The sequence below is a fragment of the Ctenopharyngodon idella genome, chromosome 24, assembly GCF_019924925.1.
Source record: "Ctenopharyngodon idella isolate HZGC_01 chromosome 24, HZGC01, whole genome shotgun sequence".
NCBI classification, from domain to species: domain Eukaryota; kingdom Metazoa; phylum Chordata; class Actinopteri; order Cypriniformes; family Xenocyprididae; genus Ctenopharyngodon; species Ctenopharyngodon idella.
This window is the reverse complement of record NC_067243.1, coordinates 21,913,320-21,936,570: the sequence shown is the minus strand read 5'-3', so window position 1 is coordinate 21,936,570 and position 23,251 is coordinate 21,913,320. Positions and strand designations below refer to the sequence as shown.

Below are 23,251 nucleotides of genomic sequence, written 5' to 3'. Positions count from 1 at the left end.
CCATTTTTGCCTTCAGAACTGCCTTAATTCTTTGTGGCATAGATTCAACAAGGTGCTGGAAACATTCCTCAGAGATTTTAGTCCAGATTTGTTGGCTGCACATCCATGATGCAAATCCCCCATTCCACCACATCCCAAAGGTACTCTATTGGATTGAGATCTGGTGACTGTGGATGCCATTTTAGTATAGTGAATGTCTTGGTTACTGACACTAGGAGTCCCTATGGAAAGTGCCACAACAGCTGAGTTACGAGGTTTTGGTGGTGAAAATGTCAGCAAGCTACTGCATGCCAGGAAACAAGTGGACTTGCAACATTGTAATGCTTGGTTCATTTAATTTTATTAGCATAAAAAGTTGAATCTGGAAACTGCCTTCAAAACAATCTCTTATTTACATATATTTTGCATCAATAATCAACTTAATGGAAGACAAAACCATTTTTCAGATGTAACATGGTTCGGAACAACATAACAGCGCAATCGAATTTAGATTCAGACTCAACCTGCGAAAAGAACATTAGCATCTGTTTGTTAGCTCTTCTCCACGCAGCGCAGCATCTCTAGCTTTTATCAGCTGTACCTACAGCATAAGCACGTCTGTTTGTGAACACGCTCTGATTATTAGTGACAGCTGTGATGTGACAGTCGTAGTCTGACAGCCTGTGCTGGATCAGACCTGTCTCATATGAGCGTGTATGGCAGCTCCGTCACCCCTGCTGTCCCCTGTCTCCTCCTTCCCGCTGGCCTGTCACTCTCTTCACCGCCATGCACCCCTGACTGATACCAGATCAGCTGCGGGAGGAGAAAACACAAGTGTGAGATTTGCACCTGCTGGTAGTGCAGCCTACCATCTTTACAGAACAAAACTGATGTGAGGGTCTTATTTTTATGTTAATAATGTATATATAGTACAGTAATTATTTGAAATTATTTACAGCAAAAGCAAAAAAACTTACAACCAAGATTTTTTTCTTTTTGGTGCCCATTTCATTTAGTCTAGTAGGTGAAAGCAAGATCTTGACCAGTCATCTATGACAGTGGTTCCCAACCCTGGTCCTGGAGTACCTTCAACACTGCACAGTTTAGATGTCTGCCCAATTAAACACACCTGATTCAACTCATCAGCTCATTGGTAAAGAGTCCAGTGCCTCATATGGGTCAGTCAGATAAGAGAGACATCAATAATAGGCAGTGCTGGGGATACTCCAGGTCTAGGGTTGGGAACTACTCATCATGACATACAGAAAACATTCCCTAAAAACAAGTATTTTGAGGCTTAATAACAAGGAATTGAATGATTTCAGACATTTTCAGCAGTGCCGGCCTTAGACTTCTGCGGGCCCTAAGCAAAACTTTGTCAGGGGGCCCCTGTCAGCGCATTCATAAAAAACCCCAAAATGACCCCCAACCCCTTAAAGGGATAATTCATCCAAAAATCCCATAATTTACTCACCCTCAAGCCATCCTAGGTGTATATGACTTTCTTCTTTCATTCAAACACAATTGGAGTTATATTAAAAAATATCCTGGCTCCTCCAAGCTTTATAATGGGAGTGAATTGTGCCATTTTTTTTTTTTAAATCCCAAAAAGCACATCCATCCATCATAAAAGTAATCCATACGGCTCCAGGGGGTTAATAAAGGCCTTCTCTGAAGCGATATTTTTTTGTATGAAAAATATCCATAATTATAACTTTATAAACTGTAATTACTAGCTTCCAGTAACATTCATGAGAGAGTCAAGTTCCCAGTGTATGATGTAGGACGTACGCATAACATAAGCTTAGTGAATTATTCTCTTTTTTTTTGTTTTTGTTTTGATTAACATTAAAGGCACAATATGTAAGATTTTTGGATTAAAATATCCAAAAACCACTTGAACAATGTTATATATTTTATTGGCTTGTGTACTTACATTATCCCAGATGTTTCCAAGAATGTCTAAATCCAGAGAAATAAGCAATTTTAACCAGGACACGGATCGTGTCCATGCGTCGCCTATCAATGACATCATGCGTTAACCTCGATTTCAGGTTTTATTTTGTACCATGGAAACACCAAAGAAGCTGTAATATAGCTCAACACAGTAAGTCTAATTGTTTAAATCTCGTTTTCTTGATTTACTGTGAGTACCATGTTTTACCATGCTTAATATCGATCTAACTTACTGCGGTGTGCAATAAGCATCTCATAGTAGCCGCAGAGTGAACGCAGATTAGCACTATAACAACTTTTAACACTCAAATGTATCTGATATGATGGGCTGCGTTACCCCACATACGCTTGACCGAAAGAAGCGGAAGCGGCAACTGTGGTATAATAAAAGCTTGAGGCTAGTGTCGCGCTTGTCTTTCATTAGCAATCGCTCCAGCAGCCTTGTTCAGCTCCCACAGCACTCGACCCCGCTCTGCTTTATACTACAGTAACATTAATAATCTCATCCATGAACATGATTTCCTGAGTCCTGTCCCGATTCTTTTCTACCAGCTGTAGACATGAAGACAACTCCTCCCATGATTCCACGAAATCAAGGCCTCATCAAGCTACGCCTTTGTTTTGAATAAGCGACCTCTAGAGGCGAAAATTTACATATTGTGCCTTTAAATGACAGAGACAGCAGCAACATTTTTTTTTTCTTATCCCAGAAGCCGTTTTACTCGGATATACGTCACAATAGGGAAAAAACAACTATCGCAACTTCTGTTTCATGACTTTAATGGTGCTACAAATAGGTTTCATACAATTCCGGAAATGTTGGGACGTTTTTTAAATTTGAATAAAATAAAAACTAAAAGTCTTTCAAATCACAATAGAACATAGATAACATAATGTTTAAACTGAGAAATGTTTACAATTTTATACACAAAATGAGCTCATTTCAAATTTGATGCCTGCTACAGGTCTCAAAATAGTTGGGACGGGAGCATGTTTACCATGGTGTAGCATCTCCTCTTTTCAAAACAGTGTGAAGACGTCTGGGCATCGAGGTTATGAGTTTCTGGAGTTTTGGTGTTGAAATTTGGTCCCATTCTTGCCTGATATAGGTTCCCAGCTGCTGAAGAGTTTGTCGTGGTCTTTGACATATCTTTTTTCTATAAGTGAAAGATCTGTACTGCAGGCATGCCAATTCAGCACCCCACGACAAAGCCATGCTGTTGTAATAACTGCAGTATGTGGTTTTGCATTGTCCTGCTGAAATACACAAGGCCTTACCTAATATAGACGTAATCTGGAGGGGAGCATATGTTGCTCTAAAACCTTTATATACCTTTCAGCATTCATAGTGCCTTCCAAAACATGCAAGCTGCCCATACCGTATGTACTATTGCACCCCCATACCATCAGAGATGCTGGCTTTTGAACTGAACGCTGATAACACGCTGGAAGGTCTCCCTCCTCTTTAGCCCGAAGGACACAGCGTCCGTGATTTCCATCAAGAATGTCAAATTTGGACTCGTCTGACCATAGAACACTTTTCCACTTTGAAACAGTCAATTTTAAATGAGCCTTGGCCCACAGGATACAACAGCGCTTCTGGACCATGTTCACATATGGCTTCCTTTTTGCATGATAGAGCTTTAGTTGGCATCTGCAGATGGCACGGCGGATTGTGTTTACAGACAGTGGTTTCTGGAAGTATTCCTGGGCTCATTTATTAATGTCATTGACACAATCATGCTGATGAGTGATGCAGTGTTGTCTGAGGGACTGAAGACCACGGGCATCCAATAAAGGTCTTCGGCCTTGTCCCTTACGCACAGATTCTCTGAATCTTTTGATGATGTTATGCACTGTAGATGATGAGATTTGCAAAGCCTTTGCAATTTGACATTGAGGAACATTGTTTTTAAAGTATTCCACAATCATTTTATGCACTCTTTCACAGCTCTGCCCATCTTTACTTCTGAAAGACTCTGAAGCAGATGTCATAGCAAATGTCAGTAGACCGGGAAGATTTTAAAATGAGCAGTTCAGTCATTCGTAAATCCGTAAGATCTTACCTTCATGCTGTAGAAATACAAACCAGAAGACAAGGAGTGCAGTGCTGAAAAGGGGTAGGGCTACATAAGGTCTATCCATCCATCCATGTCCTGTAATGTCATCCTTCCCTACATCCATCCATCCATCCATCCATCCATCCTTAATTTTTATCCATAACTCCCTTTCTTCTTCAATCCGTCCATCCATTCTTACTTCCTTGCATCCTTCTCTCCATCTTCCATCCATCCATTAATTCATGTCTCCATTCATCCTTCCTTCCATTCGTCCATCCCTCCCTTTCTCATTCCATCCACCCATCAATCCATCTAATAATTCATGTTTCCATTCATTCATTCATCCATTAATTCATGTCTCCATCCATCATTCCTTAATTTTTATCCATTCATGCCTTTCTCTTTCATCCATCCATCCATCCATCATCCAGCAATCCATCCTTTCTCATTCCATGCACTCTTTCACAGCTCTGCCCATCTTTACTTCTGAAAGACTCTGCCTCTCTAAGACATCCCTTTTATAGCTAATCATGTTACAGACCTGATATCAATTAACTTAATTAGTTGCTAGATGTTCTCCCAGCTGAATCTTTTCAAAATTTCTTGCTTTTTCAGCCATTTGTTGCCCCCGTGCCAACTATTTTGAGACCTGTAGCAGGCATCAAATTTGAAATGAGCTCATTTAGTGGATAAAAGTGCTCATGTGATTTGAAAGTCTTTTAGTTTTCATTTTATTCAAATTAAAAAAATGTCCCAACATTTCCAGAATTCGGGTTGTATTTTTTTTATGCAGAATGTAATTTCTCTCTCTCTCTCTTTTTTTTTTTTTTTGATTTTGGGAGTAAAATATTACCTAAACAATATACATAAAAACAGGCCCAAAACATACTAACATTTCTTTTGATTTTGGGGTGAAATACGGTTCAGATATTTCTTTTGAGTTTTCCTGAGATTGACTCTCGTAAGCTATATTGATTCAAGAGTCCTTCACACAAGTGTGCCTTCATGACAGCACTAATAGAACAGTGTGTTCTCAGCATCACTGCGTGTACATACAATTCCACCAGATGTTCAATAGCCAGTTCAATGTACCAAAGCAATTCTAAAACTATCAAAACACTTATGCAAGATGGAAACTTCCAAACATAAATAGAGTCTTTGTCGCTGCTATGGGTGGAGATTGTCGTGAGGGTGGGTAATAATGACTCTTGTGACCTCATGGTCAGCTGTCATAGACAGACGTTCATTTTTCCACTGTTTTCCCAGCACTTCGTGTCATTTTTCCAACCCTCTGTCCAGGTACTTTGGTGTCCAGAGTGGCAGCTTTGTGTCATACATGTTTGGGATCAATGGATACTATCTTGCCTGGTTGGCCAGGGTTGGATACCAACTAGACCACCTTAAAACAGATTAGGCCAGTTTAAGATAACATAGACAGGCATGAAACCGATTTAAATCAAAAGTTGAACTTTTGGCTTCAAAGCCATTTTGTCCTATAGAGAAACGAGCGCAGTCATCTTTAGAATTTTGTGTTTGAACTTCTGTTTTTGCTGTAGCTCTGTATATATCTACGGCATCGCTGCCAATGAGTAATTAGCTGGTGAAGTGGATTTGCTTATTGTAGAGTTAACGAAAGTTATCATGAGCATTGTAATATTTGAAGCGGATGTCATAGCAAATGTCAGTAGACCGGGAAGATTTTAAAATGAGCAGTTCAGTCATTCATAAATCCGTAAGATCTTACTGTCATGCTGTGGAAATACAAACCAGAAGACAAGGAGTGCAGTGCTGAAAAGGGGCGGGGCTACATAAGGTCTATCCATCCATCCATGTCCTGTAATGTCATCCCTCCCTACATCCATCCATCCTTAATTTTTATCCATCCCTCCCTTTCTTCTTCAATCCATCCATCCATTCTTCCTTGCATCCTTCCCTCCATCATTCATCCATCCATTAATTCATGTCTCTATTCATCCATCCATTCATCCATCAGTCAATCAATCAATCAATCAATCAATCAATCAATCAATCCATCTATTAATTCATGTTTCCATCTATCCATCCATTAATTCATGTGTCCATTCATCCATCCATTAATTCATGTCTCCATTCATCCATCCTTCCATCCATCCAGTGCAGTGCTGAAAAGGGGTGGGGCTACATAAGGTCTATTCATCCATCCATGTCCTGTAATGTCATCCTGCCCTACATCCATCCATCCATTCATCCATCCATAATTTTTATCCCTCCCTCCCTTTCTTCTTCAATCCATCCATCCATTCTTACTTCCTTGCATCCTTCCCTCCATCATCCATCCATCCATTAATTCAAGTCTCCATTCATCCTTCCTTCCATTCATCCATGCATCCCTCTCTTTCTCATTCATCCATCCATCCATCCATCAATCCATCAATCAATCAATCAATCAATCTATGAATTCATGTTTCCATTTATCCATCCATGCATCCATCCATCCATCCATCCATTAATTCAAGTCTCCATTCATCCTTCCTTCCATTCATCCATCCATCCCTCCCTTTCTCATTCATCCATCCATCAATCAATCAATCAATCAATCAATCAATCCATCTATCTATGAATTCATGTTTCCATTTATCCATCCATCCATCCATCCATCCATCCTCCATCAATTTATGTCTCCATTCATCCATCCATCCCTCCCTTTCTCATTCCATCCACCCATCAATCCATCTATTAATTCATGTTTCCATCCATCCATTAATTCATGTCTCCATCCATCAGTCCTTAATTTTTATCCATTCATGCCTTTCTCCTTCATCCATCATCCAGCCATCCAAAGTTTCTCATTCCATCCATCCATTCTTCCTTCCTTGCATCTATCACTCCATCATCCATCCATCCATCCATCCATCCATCCTTCCCCTTCTCATTCCATCCACCCATCAATACATCCTTGCATCCATCCCTCCCTTTCTCATTCCATCTACCCATCCATCCATCATCCATCCATTAATTAATGTCTCAATCCATCTATTTCCCTTTCCTCCATCCATCCATCCCTCCCTTTCTCATTCCATCCATCCATCATCCTTAATTTTTATCAATTCCTCCCTTTCTCCTTCAATCATCCATCCATCCATCCCTTTCTTTCTCATTCCATCCATCATTGCATCCATCCCTCCCTTTCTTATTCCTTCCATCATCCATGCATCCATCCATCCATCCATCAATCCATTCTTCTTTCCATCCATCCCTCTTTCTCATTCCATCCGTCCATTCTTCCTTCCTTGCATCAATAAATCCCTTTCTCATTCATCCATCATCCATCCATCCATCCTTCCACCCATCCTTTGCTCTATCTCTCCTTCTATCATCTGCCATCCATCCATTCTTTCATAATCTCTTCCATCCATCCATTTGTACTTCCTTCCATCTATCCACGTTTTTTTCCATCCCTCTCTACACACCTCCATCCACCCCTTTCATCCATCAGTCAATATTGTAATTTCACATCTATCCTCCTGTATTTCTTGTACATATTTGTTTTCTTGCAGAACTTGACAACTCCCAAATGACAACTTGTGAACCCCCACAATTCAAGCTTGTCTCATATTTGTTAGATCTTGTCCTGTTTACTTTATTAATTACCAGTTAACAATTATCACTGTTTTTCGCTGTTTCATTTTGAAGTCCAGTATATTAACACATCTGCCAGACTCAAGTAACTGGTCAACAGAATCGGTGAACCTGAGATTAAGGTAAATGTTAGTGTGTCATGAATATTTTGTCGATTAAATAGTGCGGACTGGAATTTCCTTTGCAGTATTTGATCAGCACATGAGGTCAAATCACTTTAGGTCACTCTTTGTGATCCAAGTATGTACTTTCAGTGCATAGTGTAGTATATGATTTAGGGTACAGCCTAAGTCTTTTCCTTTTCTTAGGCCTTTATTTGCTTTTTCCTTTTTTTATTCATTTATTTTTACCCATACTTATTGTTTAATTCATTGCATGAAGACAAATCACATGGCAGGCAAAGTTTTTGTAAACATGCAGCATGAGGTTAGACCCTTGTTCGTCAGATGAATGCATTAACCTTGCAGGTATCATTTCAACACCTTACCTTTTTTACTCTAGCTAGTGTTTGTAGTTCATCAGAGCAGAGATGAAGATGACTGATGAAACCGATCGCTTGGGTCATTATCCTCCACGTTACAGGGCAGAGAAAATTAAAATTTGATTTGTGGAGGGGCTGTGTTTTGTCGTTCTGGTGTATAACCGGACGTGAAAAATGTGCCCCAGTCTCCTGCTCTAAGAGCGAGTCTGTTTACCCCTGAACGAGGAGAATTAATTAACCTCGTTTATATTCTGGGCTCGTACTTGCAAACCCATCCTGATGTCTAGGATCCATCTCAGAACTTGCTTCATGTTTGTCCCTTTGTCTTGAGATGAGATCTGACTTCAGATCAGTTCTGCTGTGACTGCAATAAAGGATGAAATCCTTCTAATATGCTGATTTGCTAATATTTGCTAATATTTTTGTGGAAGCCTTGGTGTATTTTCGGAATTCTTTTATGAATAGGAGAACATTATAAATGTCTTTACTGTCACTTTTGATCAATTTTAATCTGTGCTGAATAAAAGTATTAATTTCTTTGAATCAGTATGCTACATTTGTTTTCACATTTATTAAATGCATAATTCAAACAGCCACATCCAGTTGTCATCTTGGGAATAAAAATGGTTATTTTGCATTCCAATCAAATAATAAAAATGTAAGGTGATTGTGGCTAACATAATTGGGAATGGGAGGTCAATTTGAGCATACTACATTATGAGACACAATTTCTAGCACAATATGCTTAGCAAATGTAGTAGGTCATTCAGGTCTTGTTTGCATACAGGAAATATGCATTCACAGTATACATACTTATTAACTTCTAAAATAGTAAGTGTAGTATGCGTTTGTGAACATAGTCATTCTAGCTGTCAAATGAGATATATAATAACTAACACAATATATAAAGGCCTTTATTACTGTGACTTCTCTTCAACAGTATTGACTTTAAGCCACTCCTAATCGGGTTTTGTGATGCTTCAGCGCAATTTTCAATTAGCGTTGAACATTGACATGTGACACATGACTGAAGAAGGAGATTAATATGAAGAAAAATGAACCGAGAGCTAAAAGGAAGAGAAGAGCAGTCTGTTTCCCTGCTGATGGCATCCTGTCCGACTGGAGCTTGCAAAAAAAAAAAAAAAGCTGGTGCATTTCTTAAGCCTATGAACATGACAGACAATCTACACACACCAAGTGTACAACTGAGTTTCTTTTTAATGGAAATATTATTTCTTAAAGATCAGTGAAGTTATTGGAAGTCAGGAAAAACCTAAATAAATGAATGTCATGAAAGACACAAAACTTGCAGGATTCTTTTTGCGGTTTAATATTCACAGACACTATATCGCGATTAGAATAAAGAACTTAAGAATAATAAAAAATAAACTTCTCATTCACAATCATCGGCTTGATCAAGTTGATTCTCGAAATGAAATTGAAAGTCGTAGTCTTCCTCTGAGGTAAATTCTTCCAGAATTATTCCTCACTGCGTCTCAAAACGATGTACATGAATCTGACTAAGCTTAATGCATTTTTTTTTTCGAGTTGACGCAGGCGTTGAGTCTGTTTCATGTATCGCCTCAGAATTTGCATCTGAATAGTGCGCGTGCGCGCTCCGTGGTCATCAGCAGAAAATGAGCTGATTTGCGAATGACTGACATCTCTCTTTTCAAACAGATTACATAAACAGGAGAATATTTGTTTTCGATTTGACTTACATGATTTAAAACCTGACATTTCAACGTTTCTTTAGACATATGTCTCATGTTTGTGTAATAGGTATTCACTAAGTTACAGTTCATTTTCGAACAATTATCAGAATGGACTTCATTGAGAAAGAGACTGCGGCTCGCGCATCATGTTAGCCTTCTTTATTTTGCAAAAAGCACAACATTTTGTTTTTACTGTGAGTGTACTTAAATAAAAGAAGACATTCCAAAGTTTTTAATAATGTATAACTCTTATTTATATGTCCAAAATTGACAGAGTATTTTGAGTCTCTTTTGCACTGGTAAGAAAAAAACCAAGGTGGTATCGCCGGCGCGACCGCCGACCCGAGTGTTAAGTGCAAACAATAAGTGAAACCATAATCAAAGTACTCTCTCAATATTCAAAGTTCAAACAGAGACCAAAACAGAGACCACAGCTAAGAGGTGGTTACAACTACACAGCCCAGCCTAAGAAGGTTTGGTATCGGGAGACAGGCTATTGTATGTAACCTAATTTGTGCGCATCAGGGAGCTCGCGTTTTACTTTCGCTTTCGAATTCGCGATTGCACATACTCGGTGTATAGGGAGTGCCGGTGCTGAGCGCACATTTTACAAGATAAGACATTTATCAGACGCTTAGGCTCTGTTGCGCAACAAATCCTCCGTCATGGTCTTGTCAGTCATCTCGCCTTACTCTCGTCACGTGATCAGTGAACTGTGATTCCTGCTGCACTGTGTGCGACTGCAGCTCGTGCTGAATGAGCAGAGCAGATGTTTACAATAGTTTACAATTGAAGCGACCGTTATCCAACGGAATTAAATGGTTTTTATTTCTATAAAAAAAAGCAAACGACAGTGGAGGCGATGCCTGTAAACGTAGCGGTGGCATATTCTATGCTAATTTCACCCTCACGCACCATCATGGCGATATCGCGAGAGATCTTTTCATCTCGACGAGAAATCTCTTCTCGTCGCACTCCTAATAATTACCAAATACAATCGCCATATTCAATAACATGCTAAAACTATTCAGAGAGTTGTCATAATTGAAATATTTATTTTTTAATATATATATATATATATATATATATATATATATATATATATAAATAAATGTAATAAAATCATATAAAATGTGAAATATAAATGTATTAGAAAATACCATGTGGATTTGTTCATAGATTAATAATGTCATAATTTTTGAAAATGCAATGTTGCCATTGACATCTCTCTCTGCTTCTTTCTAGCAGGAAGATGAGCGCAACGCTGGCACCATTCATGACAGAGATCAAGCTGAAATCCGCAAGTTGCTCACACAGAAGTACAAAAAGTTGCCATGGAAACCAGAGGTATGAGCATACGTTGCTTTATTTTTGTCATTTTACGTGTGACAATGACTCATTATCGCTCTCTTTTGTTTGTCAGCTGTGTAAGTTCTTAATGAAACTTCTCAAACCTTCACTGAAGCTCTTAATAAGCACATGTTGGCCTGGAACATTTTCTGTAACATGTAATTTTGTGTAATGAACAAATTGTATTACTGTCAGATTTTAATATCAGCTGTAATATCCGCCAAGATTTAGCCCGCATGTTCTGGGCTTAAGTTAGGGTGCCTATTAGTATTCAAAGTCTGAGTGTGCTTGTTCTTGTAATTTTAGTTAATTACTGGACTGAAATGCTGCTCAACCTACTGGATAAAAGTAAATGCAAATTTGGAAAATCATAATCTATTTCTGCTTTTTTGCCTCAATATACTGTACCAGTTGGTGTATTAAATTGGATGGTTTATCCGACTCCATTAAAGTGACATTATTGTCATAATTATTTCCGTTAGATAAAGTAAAAAGGGTTTCTCCTAAGCTGCTTATTTGAGAACGCACAGGATTTAACTGAGTGCTCTGAACAGTGGGCATTTCAAACCATGAGGCTGCTAAACCAAACCACCACATGCAAAATAATAAGTCAGAGCCGCTATATAAATCACTATGAATGAGGGCAGGTGAATTAGATGTACCATTTTAAACTAATAGCACAGAGGTGGGAAAAATCTGTGGGCGAATGGCAGTGGTTTGTTTTCATGGGCATTAGGGATATGCTCCCCCAGGTCCACTGAATGCAGGGCTCTCAAACTCTCTAGCCAGGTAACAATATACAGCTATTGGCACAGTAAATAAAGTAAAATACCAAGGTACTTATCAATTTTACTGTTGCTGAAGTCTAGTATCAAGCTTTGCAGCTGATTGTCCGTGTAAGTGAACATTCAGAGGTGACGTGCCGCTTCAGTGCCTCCGGTATAGAAGGATTCAAGCCGTTACGGCAGTTCCAGCATGACAATACACTTGTGCACAAAGCGAGGTGCATACAGAAATGCTGAGTCTATGAAGGAATGCGACTGACCTTCACAAACCCAGACCTGAACCCCACTGAACTAACTTTTTTCGAATGCTGACTTGTGTCAGGGCTTATCTAGAAAGAAAACACATCATGAAATATGATTAAACTTGGATCATTTCAAGTGCACACTGCAGTTATCAGATTTTAAAGTATTGATTTTCTATTCATATTTTCAGCCTATTTTTAAAGGGATGCACCAATATTAAAATATAAAGATAAAGACTTTGTGACTGCATAACATTTGTTGCTTTAATATGAATCCATTCATGTGAAGGCTATGCAGTGTTTTATTTTTACATTTGATTATTCAGTTTCTCTATGGTATCTTACTGTTAAATAGCCTAGATCTAATGTGGGCCTACCTGAAAAACTTGAAGCACTGTTTATTTCATTTGTATAACTAACATATCATATTATATCATTTTTAGTTTTTAAATGTATTTAAATATATTTTAAATTGATTTTACACATTTAAAGCATTATCGTATCGCATATCTAATATCACATTATTTAACAAGTTATCGCATATTGCATTTTCTTTCAATATCGTGCAGCCCTACTAAATATATATCTAACATGGAATGTTATCCTCAAAAAAAAACAAAAAAAAAAGTAATATTATCCGATAACTGATTTGGTACTGATATATTGTGCATCCCTATATTTTCTCTGACTACTGAAAACCAAAAATGTACTAGTACAACTAGTATATGTACTAGTAATGTTCTTTATGTGTTTGTAGTTTTTGCTTTTCTCCTGTGTTAGCCACTGAATGTTGTGTTAAGCGTCAGCCACAGTTGCTTCTGGGAGAATGGATGGCTGGTCCCTGACAAGTCTCACAGGCTGTGTTATTTATAGGAGTGAACACAGGTGATAGCCAGCCGAATAACAGCCCCTGAGTTCAGGCAGATGTTCACAGCTTAGCAAAGCAAACAGAGGCTGAAACACTTGAAATTAGAGCAATTAATTCCTGAAACTCGGTACAAGAGGTATCTTGATCATTGGCAAACTCAGCTGCTCTGATTGGCCATTCACCCAACCAATGAGAGACAGCAATGAAAAAAGAAATTGGCAGACCTTGAACCCTTTACGTAGAGAGATGAGGGTGCGAGGCTAAGGAGAACGGTTTGATGGAGGATTGACGTAATGGGCAAAGAGGCCATTAGCAGGACTACAGGCCATAGAAGGTGTCTTGAATTTATGGCGCTTTATAGATGAACTGTAACGGCAGCGGGCTGCATGATATGTCAGTTTCATATAGAAGACTTTGACCTCTGGCCTTCACTGCTCGGATTTATTTCCACATTTCTGCCTTTGTGCTAAGAGCATTATTGCTTTTTTTTTTCTCCTCTGAGGATGCTATCCATTTCTTTCTTTGAGGAACTCTCCTTAGTCTCCCAGTTGCCACTAAATGACAGCGCTGGCAGCAGTTATCCAAAGCCATTATGTGTCATTAGAGAGTTGAGAAAATTGTGAGCATCAGCAACTTCCTATTGATGTTATACAGTACAGTCACGAAGACCAGAGCTGGTATTTCTGTATTAAATCCATGATGTTGCCCCATCTTCTATAGCAGCAAAAATACATATAATCTGTATATGTAGTTTATATAATTGGCTAGTCAGTGGGCTTCCTAAATGGCTAGTTCATGACATGTTGTGTTGGTCCATTTGTCTACCACAAGGGGGAGCCATACTGCCTGATCAAATATAAACGTGTAATGTGTATAAAAACATACTAGCACTAGCACTATGTGTCGGTGCGCTGCCCACGAGGCTATCGGCACCAACAAATCCAGTCTTTTTAATAGGAATCCATGTGATCTGGAATTTTGTGTGAAAGCAAAAGCTTTCCTCACACAGATTTTCACATCTGGTTCACATGGATTCACCATGTTGACTAACAGAAAGCTGCTTGGTTCAATTAATTTAGCGCATTGTGGACCAGATTGGTTTTACTACCACATATGAAACGTATTAGTTTAGCTTAACTGTACCTTTGCACAGGGTAATACGGTAGACTAAGCTAACAGGCTAATCAACTAATGGTATGCTAAGTCATTACATTAATTGATTGGTTTGCAAAATCTAGGCCAGGGGTTCTCAACTCTGGCCCTCAAGATCCACTTTCCTGTAGAGTTTTGCTCAAAACCCTAATCAAACACACCTGAACAAGCTAATCAAGGTCTTCGGGATTACTTCAGGTGGGTTTGATCTAGGTTGGAGCTAAACTCTGCAAGTAAGTGGACCTCGAAGGCCAGAGTTGAGAACCCCTGCTCTCAGCTAATTAAAAATACACAAAGAACGAGAAATCCATAGTTTTGTTTATATAGGCTACTATATATGGCCAAATTAAGATAGTTTAGACAACATATAAGCGATTTTGTGGGATTTCTAATCAGGCACTGAATAGTGAACCCATTTAAGTTCCTTCAGCCAATAGAGTGCAACACGGTCAGGTTCCGGAAGTCAAAGGGTGTGTTTGAAATCGCCCCCTATACCCTCATTTACTATTCCCTATAGTCTGCTAATATAGTTCACTTGAGGGAGTGAATGAAAACGAGTGAGTGAATTTGGACACTGAGTGTGCCGAAAGGGCTGCCGCTTATGCGTAGTTTGTGCTTGCTATTTAATAATCATTTGAAACTTAGTAATGAAAAGATTCATCTTGAACTCTGTCATGAACTCTGTCATGGAAACTATGTACAAACCTTGATTAAACCATTTAATAATCAATTAAAAAGGAATTTATACCTGTATGATATTAAGCTGTAGCCACATTGGACCAGCGGTTTGGAAAATGAATGGATGAATGATTCAGCTACAGGCGCCATCTTCTGGTCAGACATGGGAACTCATTCAGCGTGCAACTCTCACAGTGCATTATGGTTATTCCCAGGTGCTGAGCAAACATCAGTTGTGCACTCGTTATTTTGCGGTGGATTACGGGATTGAACGAGCGCACTCGATAACATCCACTATAGGGGCTTTCGCACCGGAGGAACCTTTTCATAGTTCCTAGAACTATTGGCTGAAGTACCTGGATTTTGCCGTGTTCGCTCCGCAGGAAGTAGGAATGATTTTAGTTCTAGGAACTCCTTGGGGGAACTAAATTAGCTCCTACTTCAGAGCAGGGTCTAAACCAGCTCTATAGGAACTATCAGTGACGTAAGTGTACGTTGATTGGTCAAACTCATGTCAAACACCGGCACCCGGCATTTTTAAAAAGCTGTGTAAACATATTTACTTATATTTACTTTACAAAAATGGAAAACAGCGAAAACAGCATTTACCTGTTGTCTGCAGGGTTGTGTTCTTTTCTCCGCCTCGATACTTAAAGTTGTCATAGGAGATTTTGTCTCTTAGCCCCACTTTTTGCTCTTTCAGTCGCGTAGATTATGCGTTAACATCCATCTCTGTTATCACGAAACCCACGACACAACAAACAGCTCCGATCACGGCATCCTCCATTCACCGGTTTCTAGCGTTTGTAAATGCCGCGCTTAAAGACGCCGCTGTCGGCCACTTCACAGTTCGGCTGTTTCTCAATTCCAAGAACGCAGAGAATGGACTTGCGTTCTCGTGGAGTCCGGTCTTGCCAGGCGACCTTGAAAGAACGAACTCGGAAGTACGCGAGGACACAGAACGCATCCTTGTGAGAATTGAGATGTGCTGCGATCTTGTTGCTCAACTGACCGTCCCAGCATATTATAAGTAGCGGCTAATGCACAATAAATGCAATATAACATCACAAACAAATGTAATAACCTATTAAAAGACTTATATCATAATATTATAGACATTGTTTTCATATAATTTTATATCTGTTAATTTTACTGCGTGTATTTATGAAAATGAGTAGCCTTTGTGTTATATGCTTTGTCAATGTTAAGATTATTTTTTATATGCCAATAAAAATACTGCAGGCTTTCTTCAGGTTATCACTTTATTAAAATTAAGCAAAACAAACGGACAAATGTTTACTTTCATGAGCCGTCACATATTTGCGAGCTTGTAGCGGGAATCTCATAAGTGAGAACGAGAACTTTAAAGCTTGCAGGCTTCCGTACGTCAACCGCCTGCAGCGTCTTCTGGGATTTTTAGCGGTTCGATTCCCTCAAGTCTGCATTCGATGCATCCTCGATATCAAGAACACATCTGGGTACTTTCATGCGTCCTCTGTTCTTGAGTATTGGAGTTGAACTTCGACAGTTGATGATGACGTAGAGCAAAGACGCAAGATCGCTTAAGAACGCATATTGAGGAACAGCCCCCTATTCCCAGTGCGAATGCAACCAGGAACATGGCCCAGGGGAGAAATTAGTTCTCAGGGAACTATCCTAGTGGCTAGTTCCTAGAACTAAGTTCCTAGAACTATTTGGTGTGAAAGCCCCTATTGGTTTCGGAAACCACTACAAATGGCTGTTCCCTTAAATCAGTGGTCTCAAACTCAATTCCTGGAGGGCCACAGCTCTGTACAGTTTAGCTCCAACCAGATCCAACTCACACTTGCTTGGAAGTTTCTAGTAATCCTGAAGACCTTGATTAGCTGGATCAGGTGTGTTTGATTAGGGTTGGAGCAAGTTTGAGGCCACTGCCTTAAATAGTGCATTATTTAAGAGTATAGGGGGCAATTTTGAACACAGCCAAACATACTAATAGCGCCAAAAGAACACTTTAGCACCCGCCCACTCCATATACAATAATGACCAAAATGTCCGGCCTAGGAAAATGTACATCTTTATTCAAATATTATTTAAAAAATTGTTAAAGATTCCTGTTGTGCTCAGAGTCAGTTGTTTTATTTGTGGTGATATAATAAAACATGGCAAATTGTGCGAACATAATTTTTGGCCAGGCTGTCATACAAAGAAATTATGAACACTTGCAAAAACAAGAGAGAACCAATGAAGTATTAATAACTGATCATGTTGTAGTCAATGTATACCTTTTATTTTTCTATGCATTTTTGTTGTAAATGTATTTTTTTGTAGCTGTAGTTTGCCTCTTTTTTTGCCAAAGAAAAATATTCTTCCCTCATATTTAAAATATGTAAAATATTTTCCTCATTTTGATGGTTTAATCAAACGTATTGGGTCATTAAAAACAAATATCCTCTTCAGACATCACTTTTGGCCACTACTGTATCATATTTCTCCATCGTTTTTAATTCAATTATGTTTTTCGTAATGCTTCATGAGATTATAGTTCATTCCTACATTAAGCTGTTGAGTACAGTCTCGTACCTTTGTCTTTTTGTCCAATTTTCAAATACTCTTTGCTTCAAATCAAAGTTTGTAATGTTGTGATTCACCTCGCAGCTGGGTGGTTTAGTTCATTGCTTAAAATTCTTTAACAAAGACTACAAAATCCCCATACTTCCAGAACAAAGGCCAGTAAAAAGTGGGCGGCCACTGTTGCACTATAGATTGCTGTGGTGACTTGAGACATCACTGATCAGCTCGTTGTTTGTTGGTGGACTAGCCAACCATTTTGGCCTATCCCACAAATGGGAGTGTAGCATACTGTCTAGACCGACTCGAGAGAGCAATTCTGCATTAGATGCCCATAGATGCACAATTGTGGTGCATGTCACGTCTCTGATGCCCGATCCCAGAGGCATTATGGGTGACAAATGGTGGCATTGCTTGTCATTCTTTGCGTTGGTGGATCGTTTGTCTATGTCACACACAAACCTGCTTTCGTGGAACGTGATTCCTCCGTGGGTTGCTGTTGTGCTTGAGACAGGAGGTGTTTGGAGTGTCTGGTATTGAGAGGATTTAGATCAATGGGCCTCCTCCAGACTGACAGAGAAAAGTGAAGGTCATATGCTTTTTTAGACGTACTCATGGGATATGAGGTTTGCTCTTAGAAATACAATAGGCTCCTAGGGAAAATATTACTCTGGTTATTCTTTGTGCTGGAACAGAGCCATCTTTTCTGGCTCTGTAAAGTTTGTACGGTGTAATTTTTCTGACCGGTGTGTGATTCTCTGTCATTTTGTAGTATGTGAACCCTACCAAAGATTCTCAAACACAACAACTCTCCTAGGATGTTCACTGCATTTGCAGTGACAAAGTGATCAGTAAGAATAAAGGATCTGGTTGACATTAGCAGTTAGCCCCTAATATGGTTGCAAAGGGGCCGAAATTTTCTGGTAAATTTCCGTAAACTTTCCAAAAGTTTCTGAAAATTTCCAAATGTTTCTGAAAATTTCCAAATAATCCTGGAAAGTTTCCACATATTCCAGAAAGTGTCTGGAAACTTTGCAACCCTAGCCGCTATTAAAAATCATGATATTAATTTTATGTTTAAAAAAAAAATAAACGAAACATTTCCAGCCAGATAAGACACTTATTTTAAAATGAAGACAATGTATGTGGAGCAAATGGTGGTTTGTTGTTGTCTCACTAATTGTATCATCAGGTTCTACTTTGCTCCTATTGGTTTTTGACTTGATGGTTGTCGTAGGAGAAGTTGCACTACAGAACTGTGCATCTGAGAATTTTCGTCTGAGGTAAAATTTTATCGCAATGGTCATTAAATGGCTGTCGATGAACATGTCAAACTAATGATCAAATACTTCAAATTTTGGCCTAGAATCCGAGGAAACTTTTAGGATTCACAAAATTTGTCTCAGACGGCCAAATCGTAAGCAAAATCGTACAGTGTGAACCCAGCTTAACACAAACTAAAGACCGTTTTGCTATTTGTTCCCATTAAGTTATAAAAACGTTATCTATGAATGTTCTCTGAACGTTCAAAACATCTAGTTTTTTAAATATTTTAAAAACGTGGTTATGCGAGCGGTAAGAAAACATTCCATTTAATCACTTTGCAAGTGTTATGGGAACGTTATTTTTGAATGTTCTCTGAACGTTCTGAAACAATTAGTAACATTTAAAAAAAAAAACATTAAATGAATGTCCAACTAAAACTGTTTTTGTGCATATGTTTTGAGAACATTATTAAAGACTAGATAAATTTGAACAAACATTCTGTTAACGTTATTGGAAGAATGTTTGTTTATAACCAAAGTTCTGAGAACGTTCCCCTTTAGCTGAGATGTCAGCAGGCCCCTAGAGGCTGTGTAACATTAATCTGAGGAGCAGTCTCTCTTTCTTTGTCTTCCCAAATACAGGTCATTAGCCGGTTCTGGGAAGCAGCAGGGTTTCCATTAATGCATTAATGAGAGCGTTTGATTACTATCATCAATCAATATGAGGCCATGTGACATCATAAAGGACAGAGATGAGTGATCGCTTGAGAGATTGATCAATGAATACATAAAACTACACAACAAACAATCCAGTTGATATATGGCATTTCATATATTCATGTTAGAATAGATTCAAATCTTGCGTGTATTGAATGACATCTTTCTGGTTTCTACAGGTTTCATGCGATCAGACTTATTGGCAATTAACAGTTGATGAAATCCTGAGGACATCAATCTGTTGTGAAAAGAATTATATTTACATTTATAAAACGGTTAGTTCCTGTCCTTGATTCTAATTTGGTCAATAGCTGTGTTTTATTCACGATAAAACACGGCTATGACCACTTCACCCAACAGTTCTGTGTATCACTACACAACACCCTTAGCAACCACTCTTAGCAACGTAAACTGTATGTTCTCAATTTATATTGTTCATTGAAGCTTACTTGATTATGTAGAAGAGTATTGTGAGAAAGAGATCGATTGAACGAGTTTATTACCTGCATTCAGATTTAGCATTTTCCTTCAGGTCAGTCCTATGTTCATAATAAAAAATCTGTTTAAATGTTTGATGTATTATCTTGTCCTTTTAACAGTTAAGGGGTTTTCCCATGACTGACAGTGCTAGACAAAGCATTTGTCAGTTGCGTCTTGCTCCGTTTTCACAACAATTCAGTCTTATCAATGTAAAAGTCTTCGCTACTGACTGACACACTCAAAAAAGTCTTTGCCACCATCTAATGGCGTAATAATGTAACTTATGTTGCAATTCATGGTCAGAGACTATTTTTTCCTACGGAAGGAAGGCTTTTAGTGAAAGTTTACTTCATGAAAGTTGCATTGAAACATATTTTTGGCTTTAATATTTGTACTGTGTGGTAACTGTTTTATACAAGCAATAAGGTACTCGAGGCTAGTGCTGTATCGTGAATAAGTCACGGCTGAAGGGCGCTGACAACGCCCTTCAGCCGTGACTTATTCACGATACAGCACAGCCTCTCGTACCTTATTGCTTACTTATATTTAAATATATTAAAATAGAATGCAGTTCTTCAGGCTGTTTACATGACGACGTTTTCAAATAAAAACTTTTTATGTGCATTTTGGTGGCCTGAAAACACAAACTTTTGAAAATGGGTTTCAAAGTGCAAGTTTTTGAAAATTATACCATTGTCATCTCCATGTAAACTACATAAACGTGAATCTGTGAATGTGCGAGACTTCCGATTTATTAGCCGCTATAGCGAAATAACGAGAAGAATTAGCTATGTTCAGAAGGTCAGTCTTGTCTCTCCAAGTCACATCATGAAGCTGTTGAAGAACTGTATAAGTAGGTTCTTAAATCAGATTCATAGCCATGACCGATCCATACAACCCCCTGTGAGCAAGACTGGAATTAGAGTAAACATTACGTATTGGAATAAACATTATGAAGGACCAAATGTGAATGTAGCAGCAACTGTGGAATCTCTGATTTGCTGATGGTTGAAAAGAACCATTTTCAAAGAACAATTTGAATGAGTCACACTTTGAACAGTTCCTTTCAATGATGCGGTCTTCAAGTTTAACTCAGTGATTCACTGATCTGGTTGCAGTGGTTGTGGAGTTAACGGCTCAGTGGCGAGAAAGATTATCAATGAATAACGACTTTAAATCTCAGTCTGTTTGTGGCACATAGCTCTCATATGACTTCAGAAGACCTGGAATATTGAATTTAGTTACTGTAGCATTTCAGAACTTTTTTGGCATAGCAATGAATCTTTTGTAGCTATCAATCAAGTGCACAGGAGATATTACATAAAGATTATATAAACGTTTAAGACAGCTGCCATTTACCCATGAAAGCGAATGAGTTTAATCAAAACCTCTCCATAAAAATCCCTGTAGTTTAAACAAGAATGGCACTCTATGAAAATACAGTATGTTCTGCTTGATGGTGTTTATTTATAGCAGTGGAATCGCAGGGTTAATCTCTGTGGCCTAGTTTGTGGGCTGGTACCGAGGATAAAAGCTCATAGCGCAAATGAGAGACTGACTCACTGAATTCAACAGGATACACAATAAAACAGTTGCAAGAATCAAATCAAAGTGCCTATTATTGATGCTTATATCATTCCCTGTGGTTGTATGTATGTGCAGAAACTATTTTCAGACTATTCTTGTATGTTGGCAACTTTAATTTCCCCAAGTAAAAATCCAGGGTGAGTGTAGACGTCTCTGAGGGTGTGACATTGTTAAAGATAGGATGGAAATAGATGTGGTTTTAGATCACCATGTGGTCAGTGCTTTCAACCCTGCTGCTAAAGGGATAGTTCACCCAAAAATGAAAATTATCCCATAATTTACTCACCCTCATGCCATCCTAGGTGTAAATGACTTTCTTCTTTCGGTCAAACACAATTGGAGTTATATTAAAAATATTCTGGCTCTTCCAAGCTTTATAATGGGAGTGAATAGTAACTGAGAATTTGAAGCACAAAAAAGAACATCCATCCATCATAAAAGTAATCCATACGACTCCAGGGGGTTAATAAAGGCCTTCTGAAGTGAAAAATATCCATATGTATAACTTTAAGCAATACATTATACAATATAACACTTTATTCAATACAGGTTGTTTTAAAGCAGCTTTAAAAGTGAAAAATAGGAAAATAATGATTCAGTGATGCAAACAGAATTCAGTTCTGCTGTAAAGCAGCTCTAAAAAGACGATAGTAAAAAGTCATTATTCAGCTGAAAAGTGGCCATATCCTTTACTTTTTTTTTGGAAGTTTTTTTTTTCCTGAACATTGTAGGTCCACTTATAAAATGCTTCGTCATTCCAAACCTGTGTACTTTTTTCTCTGGAACACAAAAGGAGATATTTTGAAATATCTTAAATATCTTTGAAAGTGTCTATATAATGAAACTCAGTGGGGTCCAATTGTTTGGAAATTGTCGTTAGTAGTGAGTAAATGATGACATTTTTTTTTTTTTTTTTTCTCTGATTGAACTAACATTTTGTTACTGTACCTTTTAAGATCCCTATGTAAGTGATCTCTGTTATGATTGGCTGACTTTTCACATGGATTTCACTACTTGGGTTTGTTGTTCGGTCCAATATATTTAGCACTGCTTTTCCCAGAGCTCTTTTAGATTGTATTATTTCACAATATTACCCCAAACTTTTTTTATATTATATTATATTATATTATATTATATTATATTATATTATATTATATTATATTATATTATATATTTGGAAAAAAAAAATTAAAGATTATATTATAAAAATATATTTATAATATAATCCAAACAGCAACAGAAATTGATGCAAATGCAAAATAAATAAATACATTTAAAAAAAAAAAAGAGAGAGAAGCATTTTTAGACAATTTAAAATCTAGTACCATTGTTGAAAGTCTGGAAAACGTGTTTAAGTATGTTTTTGCCATATTATGCCGTAACTACAATCAGGATCGTTACAGTTGCACCATTAAATGGGAACTAAACCTTTGAACAACCATCATTATCAAGCAATCAATTAACTAAAAAAGTAATTTGGATCAAAAATGTTCGATTTTTTTGGAGCCCTTGTTATGTCACAACCTTGAAGATTTCTGAAGGAGCTATACATTGAAATAGGGTTGTCAAAAGTACCAACTTCGGTACCAAGTCGGTACTGAAATTTGAAAGATGTGACAATACCAGCATTTCCCCCTAGCATTCTAAGCGCTCTTGAGCGGATTCTTAAACACCTCTGATTGGCCATTGTGTTCACATTCTCAACAGATGTGTCTGTGATTGGCTACAATGATCAACGCTTCATTGTTGTAAATAGCTTCACCGAGCG

General features: G+C 38.1%; 1 protein-coding gene across 3 annotated transcripts in view; it reads left to right on the top strand.

Moving 5' to 3' along the window:
- Positions 1-23,251, top strand: part of b4galnt4a (beta-1,4-N-acetyl-galactosaminyl transferase 4a) — a 203,441-nt gene that overhangs the window by 103,660 nt on the left and 76,530 nt on the right. For all 3 annotated transcript variants that reach the window (XM_051884947.1, XM_051884946.1, XM_051884948.1), the window contains exon 3: positions 11,055-11,156. In XM_051884947.1, the coding sequence (XP_051740907.1) occupies positions 11,055-11,156 (102 nt within the window). The remainder of the gene's footprint in view (positions 1-11,054; positions 11,157-23,251) is intronic.